General features: G+C 46.0%; 1 protein-coding gene across 1 annotated transcript in view; it reads right to left on the bottom strand.

Annotated features, from left to right (window-relative positions):
* The window catches only part of PARP6 (poly(ADP-ribose) polymerase family member 6), a 28,301-nt gene extending 10,290 nt beyond the window's left edge, over window positions 1-18,011 (bottom strand). The window contains exons 1-15 of the mRNA XM_070953914.1: window positions 17,858-18,011; window positions 15,262-15,339; window positions 14,707-14,801; window positions 12,677-12,737; window positions 11,152-11,242; window positions 10,505-10,571; window positions 8,795-8,938; window positions 8,367-8,372; window positions 7,749-7,926; window positions 6,345-6,398; window positions 4,679-4,774; window positions 3,913-4,005; window positions 3,019-3,144; window positions 1,448-1,513; window positions 1,121-1,188 (exon numbers count right to left, since the gene is read on the bottom strand). Of these exons, the coding sequence (XP_070810015.1) occupies window positions 1,121-1,188; window positions 1,448-1,513; window positions 3,019-3,144; window positions 3,913-4,005; window positions 4,679-4,774; window positions 6,345-6,398; window positions 7,749-7,926; window positions 8,367-8,372; window positions 8,795-8,938; window positions 10,505-10,571; window positions 11,152-11,242; window positions 12,677-12,737; window positions 14,707-14,801; window positions 15,262-15,339; window positions 17,858-17,860 (1,226 nt within the window). The 5' untranslated portion in view covers window positions 17,861-18,011. The remainder of the gene's footprint in view (window positions 1-1,120; window positions 1,189-1,447; window positions 1,514-3,018; window positions 3,145-3,912; window positions 4,006-4,678; window positions 4,775-6,344; window positions 6,399-7,748; window positions 7,927-8,366; window positions 8,373-8,794; window positions 8,939-10,504; window positions 10,572-11,151; window positions 11,243-12,676; window positions 12,738-14,706; window positions 14,802-15,261; window positions 15,340-17,857) is intronic.
* Between the last annotated feature and the right edge of the window lie 4,445 nt (window positions 18,012-22,456).

Genomic DNA, 22,456 nt, shown 5'->3' with positions numbered 1-22,456 from the left:
GCTTCAGGGTTGCCACACAACAGTGGGAGGGGGAGTAATGGTTAGACGGGGCCAAAACCAGGAGTCCTCAAACTTGGCAGCTTTAAAACTTGTGGACTTCAACTCCCAGAATTCTATAGCCAGCATAGCCTCAATTCTGGGAGTTGAAGTCCACAAGTCTTAAAGCTGCCAAGTTTGAAGACCTATGGCCAAAACAATAAAAGTTTTCCTGTGGGACCCAAGGACATTCTCACAGGTGGCTGGCCAGAGGAGGAGCGAAGTAACCAAGCAACCGGCCAGCAACTGGATTGGACAGCATGACCAGTGACTTGAAGGGAAAAGGGGGAAACTTTTAATTAGGGGAAAGCCGCGGGAACTTTCAGAGTCGGCTTTCACCCAGTTGTGCCAATAGGATGTATCCAATAAAACCGTTCTTTGGGGAAAGATTGCCTGCCTCGGAGTTCTACACTCTATGGGTGCGTTACTTGGAACGCTGACACATCGCAGAGATCATCCCGCTTACTATCCCAAGCCCATTCTCATGCCTTACTCTTATTTGACTTCCCAGCAGCCTCTGCACCATAGTTACGATCTGCTTGCTTACCACCAGGGGTGAAATGCTCCTGATTCAGATCGGATTGCTTGATCCGGTAGTGATGGTGGCTGGTGGTTCGGAGAACCAGTAGCAAAAATCCCTACCCATCCACCCACCCAAGCCGCGCGATCATCAGAGGCTTTTTTTTTTTTTACTTTTAAAAGCATTTTTTCTACAACTTCTTCGGCTGAAAAAATGCTTTTAAAAGTAAAAAAAAAAAAAAAAAAGCCTCTGATGAGGCTCAGCGGCTCAGCTGGTATCATCAGAGGCTTTTAAAAGCTTTTTTTTTCTTTTTTTCGGCCGAAGAGGTTGTAGAAAAAAAAAAATGCCTTTAAAAACCTCTGACGATACCAGCTGAGTTACCTGATTGTCAGAGGCTTTTAAAAGCATTTTTTTCTGCAACCTCTTAAGGTTGTAGAAAAAATGCTTTTAGAAGTAAAAGGAAAAAAAAGTTGGCCACGCCCACCCAGTCACATTACCCCCACCACCACCAAGCCACGCCCACAGAACCGGTAATAACAAATTTTACATTTCACCACTGCTTACCACTGTAGGAGGGGATGGGCCAAAGGATCTAACTTGTCCATTTGCTTCTTGATCTCCAGGTAAGAACCCTGGGAAAAAAAGAAAAAATAAAGGAAGGCAGCCAATTCAGAGGGATGGCATGGCTCCCTGCCATCCCTCTGAACGAGCCAATGTACTGATTTCACAACTCTATACAGGAACGCGCTATGTACAAACCTACATCGACACATACAGGGGGTTCGTGCGCTCTAGTTCGCACAACTTCTACGCAATCCCATCCACATCGGAGCTCCATCCTGACCAGAGATGGGCTTAATCTAACCCAGACATAAAAGTGCAAATGCCTACTTGAGTCATTTCACGGATTGACATGACGCTGTCCAGGGCCTTCTGCAGCCTCTCGTAATTCTTTTTCTATATGTCAATGAAAAGAGATACGGATCAAAAAATGCAAACAAAACACGTTATTTGCCCATAGCAAGAAAGCTCCGAGAACCAAAGGCTGCCCTGATTCAACCAGTTAAACCAGAATTGCTGATAGGCTACAATGTTCCTGTCGCTGACCATGGCCTCTCGGCAAGGATCTGAGCCCCCCTAGCTCAATGCTTCCCATCCGTAACAGCTTTAAGAGAGCAATAGCACAAATTTAGTTGAGATTACTAAAAACTGCTTAAATTTGTGAACCCGCCTATACTCTGTTCAGAAAAAATACATTGTATGTTTGTTTGTGTGTTTGTGTAAAAAATTTAAAAAAACTTTCTTAAAAAAAAAAGATAGCAATAGCACTTAAGACTTATATACTGCTTTACAGGGCTTCACAGCCCTCTCTAAGCAGTTTACAGAGTCAGCATCTTTGCCTTCCACAATCTGGGTCCTCATTTTACCCACCTCGGAAGGATGGAAGGCTGAGTCAACCTTGAGCTGGTCAGGATTGAACTGCTGGCAGTTGGCAGAATTAGCTTTTAATACTGCATTCTAACCACTGTGCCACCACTGCTCTTCCTTCCTTCCTTCCTTCCTTCCTTCCTTCCTTCCTTCCTTCCTCCCTTCCCTTCCCTCACTCCCTTCCTCTTTCTCCTTTCCTTTGTTTTTTCTTCTTTCATCCTTCCATCTCCTTCCTTCCTTCCTTCCCCTTTAGACTTATATACTGCTTCACAGTGCTTCACAGCCTTCTCTAAGCTGTTTATAGAGTCAGTCTATGGCCCCCAACAATCTGGGTCCTCATTTTACCCACCTCGGAAGGATGGAAGGCCGAGTTAACCTTGAGCCGGTCAGATCAAAGTCCTGACTGAGCAGTGAGTTAGCCTGCAATATTGCATTCTAACCACTGCATCACCACGGTCCGTCCTTCCTTCCTTCCTTCCTTCCTTCCTTCCTTCCTTCCTTCCTTCCTTCCTTCCTTCCTTCCTTTCCTTCCTTCCCCTTTAGACTTATATATGCTTCATAGTGCCTTTACAGCCCTCTCTAAGCGGTTTAGTGTCAGCCTATTGCCCCCCAACAGTCTGGCTCCTCATTTTACCCTCCTCAGAAGGATGGAAGGCTGAGTCAACCTTGAGCCTGGTGAGATTCAATCTGCCAAATTGTAGGCAGCCGGCAGTCAGCAGAAGTAGCCTGCAGTACTGCACTCTAACCACCGCACCAATGTGGCTCATATGTGGACTTCAGCTTCTAGAATTCCCCAGCCAGCATGGGTGGGGAATTCTGGGAGTTGAAATCTAGCCATTTGTGATTTCAATTTTAGGAGTTGGCCCACTCATCTTAAAACTGCCAAAATTGGGAGACGCTGTTCCAGCTAAACAATAAAGCAACAGGTTAAGTGGCTTCTATAACGGAGACACTGGATTCGTAGTGTGAATGTTATTGGTGATTGTAAATCCCATCGCAGATAAGGCGGCTTCCTCCCGAAGAATCGCACCAACCTTGGGGTTGAAGGCAAGGGTCTTGGGGTCACTGGGATCCACAACAGATGGGTAAGGCTCAAAGATGATGCTCTTGCGTGGGGATTCCAAAGCCGCCCGGCACATGGCCACCAGCAGATCGACTACCTGAAGGAAAGCAGACACGGAGGAAAGACTGGGATGGGGCTCGTCTCCATTATAGCATCTCTCCTACTCTGACATTGTCAATTGATAGCCCAGATTGTGAGCCGCCCAGTGTCATTTGTTGAGATGGGGAAAGAAAGAAGGAAGAAAGAAAGAAAGAAAGAAAGAAAGAAAGAAAGAAAGAAAGAAAGAAAGAAAGAAAGAAAGAAAGAAAGAAAGAAAGAAAGGAAGGAAGGAAGGAAGGAAGGAAGGAAGGAAGGAAGGAAGGAAGGAAGGAAGGAAGGAAGGAAGGAAGGGGAGGGAGAGAAGGAGGGAGGGAGAGAAAGAAAGAAGGAAAGAGAGAGAGAGAGAAAGAAAGAGGGGGGGAGGAAAGAAGAGAAGAAATGTAACATTTCATTTCCATCATAGATAGATATGATAGATAGATAGATAGATAGATAGATAGATAGATAGATAGATAGATAGATAGATGATAGATATATGGTATGATATGATATGATATGATATGATATGATATGATATGATATGATATGATATGATATGATATGATAGATGGATGGATGATAGATATAGATGGATGATAGAGAGATAGAGATAGATAGATAAGACAGATGATAGATGGATGATAGATAGATGATTGAGCGGGGTCAGCCAGTCCTTGGAACAACCGGTTCAGCAAACCAGATTAAAATTAATGTCCAGTTCGCCAGAACCAGCTGAAGCCCACCCCAGTATCCCACCGCTTCTGGTTTGGCATCCCAACTCTTGTACCTCTGCTCCTGTGGCCACCTCTTCCGCAGCACCAGACATCACACCCAAGGTGTAGAAAGAGAAGACACAGAGTTCTCGTGTGCACACGGCTGGCTGAAAACAAAAGACCCACCACTAGTGAGAAAGGACCCCAAAGCCAAGCTGAAGAAGCTTCTCGGATGAGAAGCAAAACGTCTTCAAAGAAAAACCAGAAAGTCCAAAGTTGCCTCTTGAAAAAAGAAAGAAAGAAAAGCACCTTTGGGACTGTTATCTGCTACATACAGGTAATCCTTGAGTTACGACCGCAACGGAGCCCAATATTTCTGTGGCTAAGTGTGACGTTTGTTAAGGATACTGCAAAATCCCCATTCCTTCTCCACTCCTGGGGAAGGATACTACAAAATCCCCATTCTCTCCCCACTCCAGGGGAAGGATACTGCAAAATCCCCATTCCTTCTCCACTCCTGGGGAAGGATACTGCAAAATCCCCATTCCCTCCCCACTCCTGGGGAAGGTTGCTGCAAAATCCCCATTCCCTCCCCACTCCTGGGGAAGGATGCTGCAAAATCCCCATTCCCTCCACCCTCCTGGGAACTACTCAAAATTTCCACTACTGGTTCTCCAGAACCTGTCAGAACCTGCTGGATTTCACCCCTGGAGCAAACCCGACACACCCACCAGCACTGATGATATAACCTAGTCCGGTAATGAAACGTCGGCAAGCCAACAACCAAGCCCAGGAAGCACCTCCTCAGAGAAACCAACACTTATGATCAAGGTGCAGTACCTTCAGCATGGACCCATTCTGGAAGACGTGCTGCTCGTCACATACCACACAGTACTCATTCAAAGTAGGAATCCTCTGCTCTGCATATTTCATAATCTGAGAGAGAGAGAGAGGGGGGGGGAGAGAGAGACCACAGCTAAGTCAGTATCCCCCCTAAGCCTGGGGAAGAGAGCAGAAGAGTGGAGCCTTAGCACGGAGAAGGTTCAGAGCCGATCCTTTCCCATTAGTGGATCTCAAAGCAGATTTGGGAAAGCACTGCCAGCCCACTCAAATCAACCTCACCTCAGAAGCAAGGGATCAGTTTAAGAGCCGCGCTGGCGCAGTGGTTCGAGTGCAGTACTGCAGGCTACTTCTTCTGCTCACTGCCGGCTGCCTGCAACTTGGCACATCGAATCTCACCAGGCTCAAGGTTGACTCAGCCTTCCATCCTTCTGAGGTGGGTCAAATGAGGACCCAGATTGTTGGGGCCAAGAGGCTGACTCTGTAAACCGCTTAGAGAGGGCTGGAATAGCACTATAAGTCTAAGTGCTATTGCTAGAGCTCTGCTAAGAACAACACAGCTGCAGGGGAGTACAGAAGGACCATGTCTAATGCTGCCCCTTTTGGACCCATCAGAACCAGGTGCTTCCAGCCGATCAGCCTATGAGAATATGGCCCTCAAGGGAAAAGAGAAAGTACAGCCCACCCCCTCCAGTTCAATCCCACCGAACTATATACACCAATCTGTTGACCGGTCATAACTCACCAGAATTCCAGTCTCACTACAGATGCTGGAAAAACAATCCCCAGGATTCTCAGACAAATCAAAATTTTGGTGGACATTATGCAGTTTGTGGACCCAGACACAAGGAAGGCAACTACCGTATTTTTCAGAGCATAAGACGCACCTAAAAGAGGATGAAAATTTGGGTGCGTCTTATACACTGAATGTAGCCCCGCCCACCCGCCAGCCCCCACCCTTTGGCCTCTGCCGTCTAGCAATTTACCTCCTTGCAGCAAACAGCCCGTTCCAGCTTCAGCACAGCCTAATTAGCACAAGCAGCTGATTGTCGGTTGGATCAGCCTCCCGACCCTCAGCTGTTTCAGGCTGCAAGGGATTGCCATAGCCTATTGCCATCTCCACGGGCCTCCGCTGCTTGCTGCAAGGAGGCAAATTGCTGGGAGGCAGATTTTTTTTTTTTTCTTTGTGCTAATCAGGCTGTGCTGAAAATGAAAATGAAAACTAAAAGAGGCTGTTTGCTGCAAAGAGGCAAATTGCTGGGAGGCAGATCTTTTTTTTCTTGTGCCAATCAGGCTGTGCTGAAAATGAAAATGAAACTAAAAGAGGCTGTTTGCTGCAAGGAGGCAAATTGCTGGAGGCAGAAGCAGATTTTTTTTCTTGTTTTCCTCCCCAAAAAAGGTAGGTGCGTCTTAATAGTCCGGAGCATCTTATACTCCGAAAAATACGGTAGCTGTCAGCTTTCCCACTTGTGCTTGCTGAGACACAGGTTTTTTTTCTTTTACTGGAATTCCTAAATTCTGCCCAGACAAAGAAGGTTGGGTTGGATCAGTTGGGTCTTTGATTTCAATCAAATCAAAACCAAATTGGTCTATTACGGGACAGGGGTAGGATATAACACTGAGTGTAGTAGAATATGAAAGCGAAGGAAGATGCACAGATATTTACCTGGACGAGAAAGCCATACTCCAAGGTGGGGATGTTTTTGCAGTGGCCACCAACCTGTGGACAAAACACAAGGAAAGAGACCACCGCATGACTTGGCACCTGCTCACTCATCATCTGGAGGACCCCTTCATCCACAGCTCAGACTTGTTGTCATTCCAGGAAATCTCTTCAGGAAGGAACTCTGGGAATCTCAGCTGAGAACTCAGTAGCCTCAGTGGGCTCACTATCTTTCTAGGGAGGGGAACCCGTGGCCCTCTATAAGTGGAGTCTACCATTTCCATAATCTGCAAGCATTAACAACTCGGGTTGAAACTGTCATATCTGGGAGGGGGCAACAGGCTTCCTATCACTACCAATGTGCCAAGGAAAACTGCTTGCTTATCACCACGGGGTGAAGAAGGAAAATTGTTCCTTCAACTTGTAGGAAGGAGCACTTCGAGAGGATGTATCCAAGATGCGTGGCTGGAGAATTCTGGGAGTTGAAGTCCACACATCGTCCAGCGGCCAAGGTTGAGAAACACTGAATTAGATGGACTAAGTAGATAGATTGACTATGGCATTTGCTCTGCTTTCCTCAGACAGCCAGTCAAATCTGGCTTCCTACATGTGGGGGATATGAACATGGAAAGAGGGATGCTACTGAATTCACAAGGCAGTAGAACCTCAACATTCTGCTCAAGGTGCTAATTTTGAAATTGCAGGTAACGGTTCCCCTCGCATATAAAGGTATATGCATAAAGGTAAAGGTATATACAAAAGTATGAAGGCTATTGCTTAACGCATTGTAAGCCGCCCTGAGTCTCCGGAGAAGGGCGGCATATAAATCGAACCAATAAATAAATAAATAAAGGTTCCCCTCGCACATATGTGCTAGTCATTCCCGACTCTAGGGGACGGTGCTCATCTCTGTTTCAAAGCGCCGAACAGCCAGCGCTGTCCGAAGACGTCTCCGTGGTCATGTGGCCGGCATGACTCTCAATGCCAAAGGCGCACGGAACGCTGTTCCCTTCCCATCAAAGGTGGTCCCTATTTTTCTACTTGCATTTTTTACATGCTTTCGAACTGCTAGGTTGGCAGAAGCTGGGACAAGGAATGGGAGTTCACCCTGTTATGTGGCAGTAGGGATTCGAACCACTGAACTACCGACCTTTCGATCGACAAGCTCAGCGTCTTAGCCACTGAGCCACCGCGTCCCTTGAAATGGGGTAGTTTAGTAGAGAGAAGCTTTCAAATCTGTTCTTTTCCCACCTGCAACCCAAAGTCTTTAACACAGGTCTATCTCCAGGAGTCTGCTGATGATCACCTCTTTCGATTCTAATTTCTCCAAGGAGAGAGGCACAACCCCCCCAAAAAAGGAACTCTACCCAACCAGCCCGAAGGGACAAGGGCAGAGAGGGAACCCACCAGGATGTTGAATGGGACGACACCTGCCTGGGTGCTGGGAGGGTAGCCAAAAACTTCCACCTTAGAATTCTTCATCGTGCAGGAGATAGAGCGGTTCATCAGGCGGTTGACCCGTAGATCTGGCACGCCAAGTTTGCCCTTGAGCATCGAGTCCTGGATGACGGGGAAACTGGGAGACCTGTATAGCCCAAAGAGATGTGCATCAGTTGAGGGATGGCAATTGGAAAAGGAAAATCGTGAGAATCTTTACTGGGTAGGGCTGGGTTTCAAAGCTAGGGGGCCAACAATTGTGGTTGAGCATTTTGGCTTCCATCCATTTCCACGTCCATGTTCTACTTCCATGTTTCTGTTGTGGCCAGCCAGTGGCCAGCAGATCTGGCAGCAGATTCGGACAGTGAGGAGGTTGGGGAGGAACATGGGCCAGTCCTGGAGTCTGGGGAAGGCTCTGATGAGAGCTCTTGCCTCGGAGGCAGAGAGGGGGCCAGGGCCGGATGCCAGTTATCAGCTGCCTTCGGAGTCAGACATCAGTGAGGCAGATGAACAGCTGGAGCCTGTTCCCAGTGTGTGCATGCACAGAGTTGCCAGACGAAGGGAACAGCTAAAGAACAAGGGTTCGACTTGGGAGTAAGGCCACAGGTGGACGATGAAGGGCCCCCTCCCAGAGGGAATAAAAGAGGAGCGAAAGGGGAGGGGAGTTTGCAGGAGACAATTAGTTCTCCGAGACTCTTTGCCAAGTTTTGAAGATATCGGCCTGGCAGCTGTCCAAGCCAGATAAGGTCTGTGACTGTAAATTCTCCCTTGAAAAGACTTTGCTGGATGTGAATAAGAGGAATTCACTGTTCGTTTAATAAAAGGGGTTTTGTCGGGACCAGGATTCTGCTTCGTGCTTTTTTGGGGAAGCCTGGGTCAGAACAGTCTCCCTTAGGAAGGAAGGAAAGAAGAGAGCAACCCAACCACCTCCCACATCCAATGGAGGCTTCCAACCACCTCCACAATCCCTCTTAGGAAGAGAGAAAAGAAGAGAAGAGAGCAGCCCTACTTGGGATATGGGTGAAAAGATGCTGAGACCGGCACGGAATTTTTTGATTGTGCCACTGGCTTTGAACCAGCTGTGCCGCTTTTCTTGCTGGGTCTTGAGGAAGTCGTTGCTGAGGTGTTTCCATTGCTGGGATGTGAACATGCCCAGGATTCTGTGAAGATGATTTGACAAGGATTAGATAGAACAAGATGGTAGAGAACATACCCACAAGGCATACTCTGGGGGTTTCCCTCCCACCCACCCCGATTGGAATGGGCGAATGAGAAGAGGAAGGAAGGGCAGAGAGAGAAAAGACCTCCGGGCTTTGTCCTCCCCATCACTACTATCAACTTGCAAAGCTTTCAAGTTGCCATGAGCAGGAGGGAGGGAGAACTGATAGAGCCGATTGATTTCCCTAACTGAAGTGCATTCCATACATTCTTCCTGACCGCAATCAGCAGGAGGGTGTTGGATTTCACAGCCAGCCAAAGTGGTTAATTGGAGAATGTGATTTATGACATGGCCAGAGAGGAGGGGAGAGACAGGGTCATAGGGGAACGTAAATCTACGTGGGATTAGTTCAAACTGCATCCGAATATTGCCAAAATGGTGCTCCTAATAAATGACTGTATTTCTTTTGAAGTTCGGCTCATGGCTCATGAATTAATTAGGGCATCTTTCGGAAACTTCACAACTACATCTCCAGGCACATAAAAAGACACAAAACCAAGAACATTCCTATGCCACCTACCCTTGAAGTTTGTCACACCCTGGTCCTCTCTGAATGGGTGTCGTTCTAAAAATAAATCAGTTCCATCACTAGAGAGATAAATTTAAGAGGAGTAGCGATGAAAGCGTCTATGGAGATTCTCCGTCATCCAGGTCATGGTTGTTCCAAAGGTGCTTTTTTTCAGGAGGCAACTGGACTTTCTGTTGTTTTTTTTTTCTTTGAGGGCGTTTCGCTCCTCATCCAAGAAGCTTCTTCAGCTCAGAAGAAGCAGCTTCTTGGAGGAGAAGCGAAACGCCTTCAAAGAAAAACCAGAAAGTCCAGTTGCCTCCTGAAAAAAAAGCATCGGATTTATTTGCAGAAAGATGCCCGTTCAGAGAGGACTGAACAGGGTGTGACAAACTACTTCGGGGATAGGTTCAGGGGTGGGCTTCAAAAATTTTAGCAAGGGGTTCTCTGCCGGGTTGCTGGGGTGGGCGTGGGTCATGGTGGGCATGGCCTAGTCCACCTCCTGCACTTGCCCTCCCTGGGCTCCGGAGGCTTTCCTCGAGCCTCCAGAAGGGCAAAAAACAGCCTCCCCAGGCTCCAGGGGCCCTCTGGAGGCAGGAAACAGGCCTTCCTGAACTTCTGGTAGGCCTGTTTTTCGCCCTCCCCGAGTCTCTGCACGCACCCTGCATTTACCTGCATCCAAAACAGGCCACGTGCGGATTCCTGGGAGGGACTGGGTGAGCGGGGTAGCCAGGAGTGGGATTTGGGGGTTCTCCGAACTGCACAGAATCTTAGCTAGAGATTCTCCCGAACCCCTGCGAACCCCCCAGCAGTCCACCCCTGGATAGGTGGCAGCACAGGAATGTTCTTGGCTGTCTGCCTTTTGCATACTTAGGCATTTTGAGGCAGGAGAGGGATTTGGTTTTTCCTTGGCAAGAAATCATCCCTCGGTTCCGCACTCAGAGGCCTTAGGAACGGGGTTGCTATATCACAGAGGATTCAAAGGACCAACCCTTGACTCACTTCTTCAACTGCAGGCCCAGTCCAAACCCTTCCTTGTTGGATGGTTGGAAAACCTCGATGGATGGTTCTGGAGAACAAAGCCAGAGTTAATGCTTAGCATTTGAACAAGGATTCTAGGGGGAAACCCTCCGTAACCTTGATGGGAATGTTTTTTCTGCACCAACTCAGGAAGCTCAAGTTCTACAGAGGAATGATTAAATGTGTCATCTGCACCTCCATAACTATCTGCTGTGGTTCTGCAACCCAACAAGACAGACACAGACTTCAGAGGATAATTAGAACTGCAGAAAGAACAATGGCTACCAACTTGCCTTCCATGGAGGACCTGTATACTGCACGAGTCAAAAAGAGGGCTGTGAAAATATCTGCAGACCTCTCGCATCCTGGACATAAATTGCTTCAACTTCTACCCTCAAAACAACTCTATAGAGCACTGCACAACAGAACAACTAGACACAAGGACAGTTTGTGAAGTTGAGGCCTCCTTGAAATGGCAACTCAAGGACTGGACATCCGTTCCTCAAATTAAGGACACGTCAGATAATAAACAGCTAAGGTTTAACGGTGCCCCTAATCTTGACCAAAAGGTCAACAAGCAAAAAAATGAGACTCTTTAATTCTCCTTCATCAAGAGGCATGTTACTCACCGGGGCCATCCAGATACTGGGAAAGGGAGAACCGCAGTCGGAGAACGATGGGTTCGGTCCGTAGGACCTTCCAGGCGGTGGCAACTTCTTCCTACAATGCGAAACAATAAACTTTTGAGGTGGGAGGGGGATTTTTCTCATTTGCCAGTTTTGATGAGCGACAGAGCAATTCCAGACCAAGCACACTAGGCGCTTTTCTGGGCAAAATAAAAATTGGCCAAGTTTCAGCAGTGCTAGCTCTGGGTCTCTGAGGAACCACTGGAAAACCTACCTGCCAACGGAAGAGAGTGTTTGCAGCTCAGGGTTGAATGGTGGAGACCTTGGGGGCTCGCTGGGCTTGGCTGTTTTGTTGCAGACATTTCATTACCCAAGTAGGTAACCTCATCAGGGCTAGAAAGGAGTGGGGTCTTTGGAGGAGGATTGGGGGGCCCTGGGGCTCCCTGAGCTTGGCAGTTTTCTTGCAGATGTTGCATTACCCAATTACCATATTTTTCAGAGTATAAGACGCACCTTTTCCCCCCCAAAAAAGAGGGTGAAAATTTGGGTGAGTCTTATACTCCAAATGTAGCCCCGCCCAGCTTCTCAAACAGGAGGTTTCAGAGGCTGAAAAAGCATCAGAAACAGAGCTTCAGAGGCTTTTTTTCTGAAGCTGTTTTGGAGGCTTTCAGAGGCAGAAAAAAAAGTTTTTTCTGAAACAGAGTTTCAGAAGTTTCAGAGGCAGGAAAAAAAAGCAAAAAAAAAAGCAAGGCACAGAGCTCACAACCAAGGAACCTGTTGCTAAAATTCACCTCTGGGAACAGCTGATTGGGGGTATTCCGGGAGGCCGATCCACCTGCCAGTCAGCTTTTTTCTTATTCTCCTCCCCAAAAACTAAGGTGTGTCTTTTTTTTTTTTTAATTTGATTTATATGCCGCCCTTCTCCGGAGACTCAGGGCGGCTCACAATGTGTTAAGCAATAGCCTTCATCCTTTTGTATATTTATACAAAGTCAGCTTATTGCCCCCACAATCTGGGTCCTCAATTTACCTACCTTAGAAAGGATGGAAGGCTGAGTCAACCTTGAGCCTGGTGAGATTCGAACCTGCAGTAATTGCAGGCAGCCGTGTTAATAACAGGGTGCTTTAAACCACTGTACTACCAAGGCTCTTTAGGAGTCTTATACTCCTGTGTATCTTATACTCCGAAAAATATGGTAGGTAACCTCATTAGGGCTAGAAAGGAGTGGGGTCTGCATAATTGGGTAATGAAACTTCTGCAAGGGGGGGAAAAAATGAGCTCAGAGAGCACCAAGGGCTCCACAGACTACTTGCTACCTACTGCCCACTTCTGATTTCAGCAACTATTTTAGTCCATCTCAGCTCTGCTTCATGCTTGCACGGGGAACAACAAGAGCGTCGTTCTCTGTTCAGGACGAAATAATACCAACCAGGGGAGGAAAGAAATCCACAAAGGGGCAACCAGGCAGCCCTTTGCCAGCCTCCCTCCCTTCAGCACAAGAGAGGCACTAGCGTGGCCGGCAACTTACATCTAGGAAGCCGATGTTGATAAGAAGGTCAATGTCCACATCATCAATGGTCCCATATTCCCTACAGGGGAAAAGAGGAGCTTAGGAAAAAGCCTGGCACACCAACGCTGTGGGGGCAGAGGCAGAAGGAGGAGGAGGAGGAGGAGGAGGAGGAGGAGGAGGAGGAGGAGGAGGAGGAGGAGGAGGAGGAGAAGGGGCAGAGGCAGAAGAAGGAGAAGGAGGAGGAGGAGGAGGAGGAGGAGGAGGACGAGGAGAAGGGGAAGGGGAAGGGGAAGGAGAAGGAGGAGGAGGAGGAGGAGGAGGAGGAGGAGGAGGAGAAGGAGGAGGACGAGGAGAAGGGGAAGGGGAAGGAGAAGGAGAAGGAGAAGGAGGAGGAGAAGGAGAAGGAGGAGGAGGAGGAGGAGGAGGAGGAGGGGAAGGGGCAGAGGCAGAGGCAGGAGAAGGAGAAGGAGGAGGAGGAGGAGGAGGACGAGGAGAAGGGGAAGGGGAAGGGGAAGGGGAAGGAGAAGGAGAAGGAGGAGGAGGAGGACGGGGGGGGAAGGGGAAGAGGGCAGAGGCAGAAGAAGGAGAAGGAGGAGGAGGAGGAGGAGGGGGAGTGGGAGGGGAAGGGGAAGAGGAAGAAGAAGAAGAAGAAGAAGAAGAAGAAGAAGAAGAAGAAGAAGAAGAAGAAGAAGAAGAAGAAGAAGAAGAAGAAGAAGAAGAAGAAGAAGAAGAAGAAGAAGAAGAAGAAGAAGAAGAAGAAGAAGAAGAAGAAGAAGAAGAAGAAGAAGAAGAAGAAGAAGCTGGCTAACCCACAGAAGTTTCTCCCGTGTTATGATTTATGGCTTAAGATGATTAGACAGGGAAAGATTATGGAAAAGAAGAGAGTTAAGTTGTAATCACAGAATAAGCAGTAAATTTTCTGCCAATAACTGCTAGGTATCCTAGCCATTCCGACACTACCTATCTTCAGTGGCTGCTTCAGGATGAACAGTCCATAACTACAGCGCAGGTGGCCAGATTCTGCGCAGCAGCACTGGGGATTCGTCGCAAACATGTGTCTTCTCCACCGTAGCGATGTTATATGACAATTGTGGCAGATCCCTTTGCACTGCTTGGGCATTTCCCTTTTAGCTTTGGACCTACAATGGGCCACACAGTTTAGGGATTGCAACTATCGTATAGTCAGACCATGTATAATTGACACTGGATTTTATTATTGATTTTAATTGTTATTTATTATTTTATATTAGAATATATATGTATTAGAATTTTTAAGGGTATATATACTGAGTGCTTTTATTTGTTCTGGTCTAAGACTGTAATAATAAATTATTATGAAGGGAAGGGAAGGGAAGGGAAGGGAAGGGAAGGGAAGAAAGGAAGGGAAGGGAAGGGAAGGGAAGGGAAGGGAAGGGAAGGGAAGGGAAGGGAAGGGAAGAAAGGGAAGGGAAGGGAAGAAAGGGAAGGGAAGGGAAGGGAAGGGAAGGGAAGGGAAGGGAAGGGAAGGGAAGGGAAGGGAAGGGAAGGGAAGGGAATCCAGTCCACTCACCTAAGCCTTCAGCACATAGCTACTCCTTTCAGGACTGTTTCTGCTCTTTCCCAGCTCTGCAGGCCACATCCCACTCCCTTTGGCTTTGATACGCTTCACTAAAAATCCTCCCTGGTTTATTTCTCTGACCTTAACATTTCTGCTGCTGCTATCTAATAATTGCTGCTTCTGCTTCAGAAGGCAACAAAAGAAGCAACTTGTCCTCAGGGCACAAGCAGCTCTCAAATACACACAAACACACACACATACCAAGACACACACATACAGAGAAAGAGAGAACATTGTCCTGGAAATCACCTGAGAGAGATTTGATTGCTTCTCCAAGGAACTATATTTAGGCAGGAAATGATACAGTTCTTCTCCATTGCACGTATTTAAGCTTAACTTTGCATTAAACCAGCACATGCATGTTCTTCAACGCTCCAACCTCAAAGCAATTCTTGTTTTGTCTCGTCTTGTTTAATAAAAGGCAGTGGCCAGACTGCAGGACAGGACTTACCGGACAGAGACGGAATTCTCGCTGTAGAGTTCCTTTACGGCTTCGATGTCCACATCCAGTTGAGGATGTCGATATAGGTCGGCGGCACAGGTTCCCTGCAGAACGACAGAGAAAACCGTCATGGAGTTGTATCCAGAGACATTGGTAGGTTCGCACGTTTCGTCAGCCGTAGTTTGGCGGACGAGCCGCGATGCTTGGTTCGCACAGCGGGCTAAGCCAAAATCTCATCTAACCACATCGTGGTTTAGCCTAAACTGTCCAGAGCAAAGACAGTGAGGCGCCAAGTCCTTAGTCATTTAATCGGGATTCGTGATTAGACTTTGGTATGAAACGATAACATTATATCTAAGTTATTCCAAGTCAGAGCATTTGAAAAACAGAGGGCTCTGCATTGGGGATCCAATAATCCAGGTAGGATATACAGAATGATTGTTATTTTATTTGAGTGAGTGCGGTTTTATGCTGTCCCAATGTTTCTAGGAAATCCTACTCACTCCCACCTTAAGTAAGCCACAACTCATCATCTTGACCCTTCAGAGGTCACAGGGGCCTGACCTGTACTCCATATAAAAATTCCTCGGACTCATTTTCTCCATCAGAATCATCATCGGTCCAGTACTGGCCTTTGATGTCCTAAAAAGACAAGAAAGGTATCTGAGATTTAGAGCTGGAAAATCAACATGTTCACCCCTGCTAAAATTGCATATCCTGAATCACAGAAGTGCTTCATCTTTGGGTTTTTTAAAGGTTTTTTAACAACAAAAATATTGTTACTCCTCGGCAATGAAGTTAACACCCATCTTAAATTATTTTAAATCTGCACGCAAAATATAAATTGGCATATTTTCCCCCATCGCTCTTCTACTTTCCTTCCTGTTTGTTCTTCCATCTGTGGAATCAGAAATTACATATTCCTCAACGAGAATCCAACTGCCTTCTTCTGGTTACAAACAGTTAACCAGGAATCACCATCATTAGCCACTATGACTATGCCATGAGCTGACTCACACACACACACATATAAAAATATAATTTTATTTGTATATAATTTATAAATAACTTAATTGTTTATAATAAAGTACTAACTGATTTATAAATAGTGTGATTTACACACACACTTAAATAAACAAAAAAGGCTGAAAATAACAACAACAACAAAACAATAATAATAATAATATAATGCCATGGGACTTTTAGATTCAAAGAGACAAACATTTGGCCCACAACACACCTGACATCACTATTGTGGAAAAGAAAAAAGTCTGGTTCATTAATATTGCAAAACCAGGTGAAGAGAAACGGCTAGAAAAAATAACAAAAGATCATGATTTGCAAATTGAAGTTGAGCAATTTTGGAGGAAGAAATAAATGGTTGTACCAATAGCCATAGGAGCCCTGGGAGCAATACCCAAAGGGCTGCCTAGATACGTGGAAAGTTTGAATTTATGAGACCTGAATATCCTGACTTTGCAAAAAACCACCTTACTCAGAACTGCCTATGTACTTAGATGCTACCTTAACGGCTCTTAGGTCCTAGTTAGGACTTAAACTGTCACGTTTTTACCAGCACCAGACTGTGAATTGAATTGAATATTAAATATTATTATTGTTGCTGCTGTTGTTATTGTTGGTATTATCTCCTTTATTCATTAAACATGCAACTCAGTCAACTGAACATTTGTGATAAAAATGTATCACAAATATCACTGACTGACGCTGAGGGTTGACACGGGTTGAAGCCAGCATCCTAGGTATCGACCAAGTATCTTCTTAAAAAGTTGTTGTTGTTATTAACCTAGATGTATTGTTATTATTTTATTACCCAGATTATTTATTATCGTTATAATTTGTTATTACTTTATTCATTAAACATGAAACTCAGTCAACTGAACATTCAAAAATGCACCACAAATTATTATGATCTCTTTTATTCATTAAACATGAAACTCAGTCAACTGAACACTTAAAAATGTATCACAAATATCATTGACTGGAGCTGAGAGTTGATACAGATTGAAGCCAGCATCCTAGGTATTGACCAAGTATCTTCTTAAAATGATGATGATGTTGTTGTTGTTAACCTAGATGTATTGTTATTATTTTATTACCCAGATTATTTATTATTATCGATATGTTATTATTATATACTTTATTCATTAAATATGAAACTCAAAGTCAACTGAACATTTAAAAATGTGTCACAAATGTTCAGTTGACTGAGTTTCATGTTCAATGAATAAAAAGATAATAATAATTTGTTATATATTATTATTATTGTTATTATTATTATTATTGAGCCTTGGTGGCGCAGCGGACTAAAGTGCTGTTAAGTAGCACCAGCTGCCTGCAATTACTGAGAGTTCAAATCTCACCAGGCTCAAGGTTGACTCAGCCTTCCATCCTTCCGAGGTAGATAAATTGAGGACCCGGATTGTGGGGGCAATAAGCTGACTTTGTATAAAAAAAGAACACCGCTTGGGGGGGCCGAAAGCCCTACTAAGCAGGTATATACAAAAGTATGAAAGCTATTGCTAATGCATTTAAATAAATAAATAAATAAATAAATAAATAAATAAATAAATATCATCATCATCATCATCATCATCATCCAGATGCCATCATCATCATCAACAACAACCAGATGCCATCCCTGGGGGTGGGGGCTGTTTCAAGCCATCTTCCTTTAAGTTCCACCCTCCAGGGACACAAAGGGTCTCCTATTTGCAGGGATTTCCCCCCGCTCCGCCCCACTCCCCAGCTCTTGGGTGGGTTTGAACCCCAGGATGGTGGCAGAAACCGATCTCCTGGGACTCTGGCTGCCACACAGGGCCTGCGAGGGGGTCCTAAAAAGAAACACCTTGAGAAAATAATACCAGAACAAGGTTGAAACCCCCCCACCCCACCCCCACCCTCCAGAGAGGGCTATCAAACCTGGGCTGCAATGCTCGCCATGGGCACTAGAGGGCAGCAAAGACAAGCCGGGCAACGGCCCCCTAGCGGAATCTCGGGGTTCTGCAGGCCAGAATTGCCCTCCCAGAGGGTCCCCTTTCCTCCCTCCCCAGGGCCCAACCCGGGTGGGGGGTGGGGGGGGCAGAGCGGGCCCCTCCCGGGCGCCGCCCCTTCCCCCCCCCCGCCGCCTTCCGCCGCTCACCATTTGCCTGGCGGGTTCAGAGGCGCTGCTTTCTGCTCAGGGCCGGGCCTCGCCCCTCCATGCCACCCTCCGCCGGCCTGCGAGCTGCCAGACGGGCATCCGGGCCGGGCGAGAGGAGAGGAGGCCTCGGGGTCAGGCCGGGCGGCCGATTCCTCCGTCGCCCCGGCAACCAAAGGATCCGTCCGCGAGGAAGCGGCGGCGGCGCGGCGGTGGTGACGTCAGCGCTTCCTCATTGGTCCGGAGAAACTCCGCCTCCTGGAGGTGGGAGGGGGAGAGAGAGAGAGAGAGAGAAAAAGGGGGAAGCCCGGGAGCGTTTGATTGGCTTGCTGCCGGGGCGCATGGGAGTTGTAGTCCCATCTCATCTGGAGCTGGGATAAGCTGCCTGGCCCTGAAGTCTCTCCTTCCTTTCCCTGCCTTGGAATTAATTCGGAATTAATCTTGGGCTTTCTTGTAATAAAGGAGGGAAGGACGGTGAGGTGGATGGAGATGAGCTGCTAGACAATTGGGGAGAGAGAGAGAGAGAGGATAAGATATAAGTAGGCAGGCAGACAGACAGACAGATGATAATATAAATGGAGCTAGAAAGGGAGAGAGAGATGATAAGAGATAAATGATAGATAGACAGACATGATAAGATATAAATGGAGAGAGAGAAGGAGAGAGATGATAAGATAGATATAGAGAGATAGATGATAAGATATAAATGGACAGATAGTAGACAGACAGACAGAAGAGAGAGAGAGATAATGGATAGAGATGGATGGATGGATGGATGATGGAGAGAGTTGATAGATAGATAGATAGATAGATAGATAGATCAATGGATGGGTAGGTAGGTAGGTAGGTAGTAGATAGACAAGAGAGAGATAATGAATAAAGATGGAAGATACAGATGATAAGATATAAACAGAGATAGATGATAAATAGACAAATAAGAGAGAGATACAGATGATAAGATATAAGTAGGTAGGCAGGTAGGCAGACAGACAGACAGAGATAAATGATAGATAGACGGACAGACATGATAAGATATAAATGGAGAGAGAGAAGGAGAGAGATGATAAGATATAGATATAGAGAGATAGATGATAAGATATAAATGGACAGATAGTAGAGATAGATCATTTATATCTTATCATGATATAAATGGACAGATAGTAGACAGGCAGGCAGACAGACAGACAGAAGAGAGAGATAATGGATAGAGATGGGTGGATGGATGGATGGATGATGGAGAGAGATGATAGATAGATAGATAGATAGATAGATAGATAGATAGATAGATAGATAGACGATAGATAGATAAATGGATGGATAGGTAGGTAGGTAGGTAGATAGACAAGAGAGAGAGATAATGAATAAAGATGGAAGATACAGATGATAAGATATAAAAAGAGATAGATGATAAATAGACAAATAAGAGAGAGAGAGAGACAGATGATAAGATATAAAGTAGGTAGGCAGACAGACAGACAGATGATAATATAAATGGAGCTAGAAGGAGAGAGAGATGATAAGAGATAAATGATAGATAGACAGACAGACAGACAGACAGACAGATGATAATATAAATGGAGCTAGAAAGAGAGAGATGATAAGAGATAAATGATAGACAGACAGACAGACATGATAAGATATAAATGGAGAGAGAGAGGGAGAGAGATGATAAGATAGATATAGCTATAGAGAGATAGATGATAAGATATAAATGGACAGATAGTATTTATTTAATTAATTAATTAATTAATTTTTATACCGCCCTTCTCCCGAAGGACTCAGGGCGGTGAACAGTTAAAATAACATACATATAAAATGTGAATATAAGATGATTAAGCCAATTTGGTTCATCGGTTAAGAATTTTCAGCAATTAGAGCAATTAGAAGAGATTTATGCCAGCCTGGCTTGGTGAAATAGAAAGGTCTTAAGTGCATGATGGAAAGTACGAAGATCTCGGATCATTCGTATCCCTGGGGGTAACCTGTTCCAAAGGGTAGGTGCGCCCACAGAAAAGGCTCTTTTAATAGCCTTTTTAGCTTTTTTTTCTAGTAGAGATAGAGAGATCATTTATATCTTATCATGATATAAATGGACAGATAGTAGACAGATAGATAGACAGACAAACAGACAGACAGACAGAAGAGAGAGATAATGGATAGAGATGGGTGGATGGATGGATGGATGATGGAGAGAAAGATAGATAGATAGATAGATAGATAGATAGATAGATAGATAGATAGATGTAGATAGATCAATGGATGGATAGGTAGTTAGGTAGGTAGATAGATAGACAAGAGAGAGAGAGAATGAATAAAGATGGAAGATACAGATGATAAGATATAAACAGAGATAGATGATAAATAGACAGAGAGAGAGAGATACAGATGATAAGATATAAATGGAGATAGAGAGAGATAAGATATAGATGGAGAGATAGGTAGATGATAGACACAAATTGGTAGAGTGTAATAATAGATGATAGATTGATGATAGATAGATAGATAGATAGATAGATAGATAGATAGATAGATAGATAGATAGACAGTCCCCTAATCATCTTTGTTGCTCTTCTCTGCACTCTTTCTAGAGTCTCCACATCTTTTTTACATCGTGGCGACCAAAACTGGATGCAGGATTCCAAGTGTGGCCTTACATGTTGGAATACGATGCAGGAAATGGCCATAGTCTTTTTTTCTTCCTTGGCCATAAATAGTTAATTCAATAGCCCAATTGAATCATTTCATTCTCTTGATATCCTGCCTCGGCAACCTTCAGATCAAATGTGCTTTTTTAACCTACGTGGGGGAGCCAGTCACTTTCAATTCATATATTAAGAAATGAGCAAGGACTAATTTTCTGGCCTAAAACCCTGATGTGACACTCCTTCCTTCCAACACAGCCCTTCGCACACCCCAGTTGTAGGGAAAGGATCTGAATTTAAAAGCCCTCTAAAAGGCCACTTGCGGTTAAATGTCACCTTCTATTCTTCAAAATCCCTGCTTTGTTCCTTAGGAGGTGAATTAGAACTGTGAAGCGTCTAACATAGCCTTACAAATTCCCTGCAGTGTTACTAACCAGCAAGACCCAATCCTCTTATTATTTACACACAAGGACCGGAGGACACCCCCCCCTCTTTTCCAAGAAGAAACCCCCCCAAAACTATCCATATGTGCATGAATATGCATGAGCTAAACCAACACACACACACACTCCCATCCTTTGTGCAAGATTTACAATACCAGATTGTGGTCTCCCTCTCTCCCCAGGCAAACCTTTACAAGCAAAACAGAGGCAACGGTTGTGGGAAAGAGTTGCTATGTAGCAGTTGGAGGGTGGGAAGTGGTTAAGGATCCTGGCTCCCCCCTCACAGCAACTCTTCTCCCAGTCTGATCCATGAGCCTGCTCTCTCTCTCTCTCTCCCTCTCCCTCGCTCTCTTTCTCTCTCTCTCAAAACCATCCTCCCCTTCCGCCTTACTCACAGCGATTGCCACCCTGATGGCGGGACCCTCTGCGAGGAGATGCGCCAAGGGGACCTGGCTAGGAGACGCCGAGTGCCAGACGGAGACCGTAGGATCGGCCCCCCTGCAGGAGGAAGCGGCTCACGAGAACATCCCCGAGCTGGCTTGTCAGTCTTGACGGAAACAAAAGGCTTGCATTTGGCCAGCTGCTGCTCTCTTTGTTGTTCTCCAGAAGCACCTGCCTGGCGGCCCAGATGGTTGTGCCCATGCTCGGTGCAACTCTGGGCTGGGGGGGGGTGTCATGTGATGGTTCCCTGGCAGCAGAATGGTGCTCTGGAGAGGGTCTGCTGGCAAAGGAACAGCCATACACCGGGATCGGTGCACGCACAGGGGGGTGTTGCCCGAAACAGCGCCAGCCGGCCCGCAGTCTGATCAAGAATGCAGCCTTTTTAACCTGCTGGCACGCAAGTCCTCCGATGTGGTTGGCACAGGTGTGCCACCGAGGAGGAGAACAGGTGTCGAGGGTCTGAGCCTGGCACAGGGATGGGCTTTCTTTGAACCAATAAATAAATAAACAAACAATGCAACAGGGGGGAATCATGATGCCTTTAAACGGCGCCTGGAAGACCAATACTCGGATTACAGGCAGTCCTTGACTTATAACCGATATTTAGTGACTGTTTCAAGTTCAGACGGACCCCTCAGGACCCGAGTTTGATCTCTTCCCACAGTCAAGGGACAGATGCTAGGCAACGGCTCGCATTTACAGCCGTTCGCAGCTTCCTGCCGTCACGTGACTGCATTTTATGAGATTTTTGCCTTAAACCGGCATTGACTTCCAATTTTTGGCACAACCGGCCCATTGTGAACAATGGGTTCGCTGTCAGCCCTGGAGCCATTTTCCCCCTGGCACCTTCAGGGTTGCCCCAACGGAGATGAGTCGAGCTGTGGGAATGAGAGGGGGAGGTAGAGATAGTTGGGAGGATTGTAGCCAAAATAAAATTCTTTCCTCTGAGAATCAAGGACTTTCCCACCAGGTGCTAAGGAGGCGGGATCTAGGACCAAGTGACCCTTGGACTGTGACCTGATTGGACCATGTGATGGACTGCATGAGCAGTGGGAGGAAACCTTTACTTTTAACTA

Source organism: Pituophis catenifer, unplaced genomic scaffold (genome assembly GCF_029215685.1).
Source record: "Pituophis catenifer annectens isolate HBS135680 unplaced genomic scaffold, rPitCat1.0.hap2 SCAF_14, whole genome shotgun sequence".
Classification (NCBI taxonomy): domain Eukaryota; kingdom Metazoa; phylum Chordata; class Lepidosauria; order Squamata; family Colubridae; genus Pituophis; species Pituophis catenifer.
This window is presented reverse-complemented; position numbering and strand designations above follow the sequence as displayed.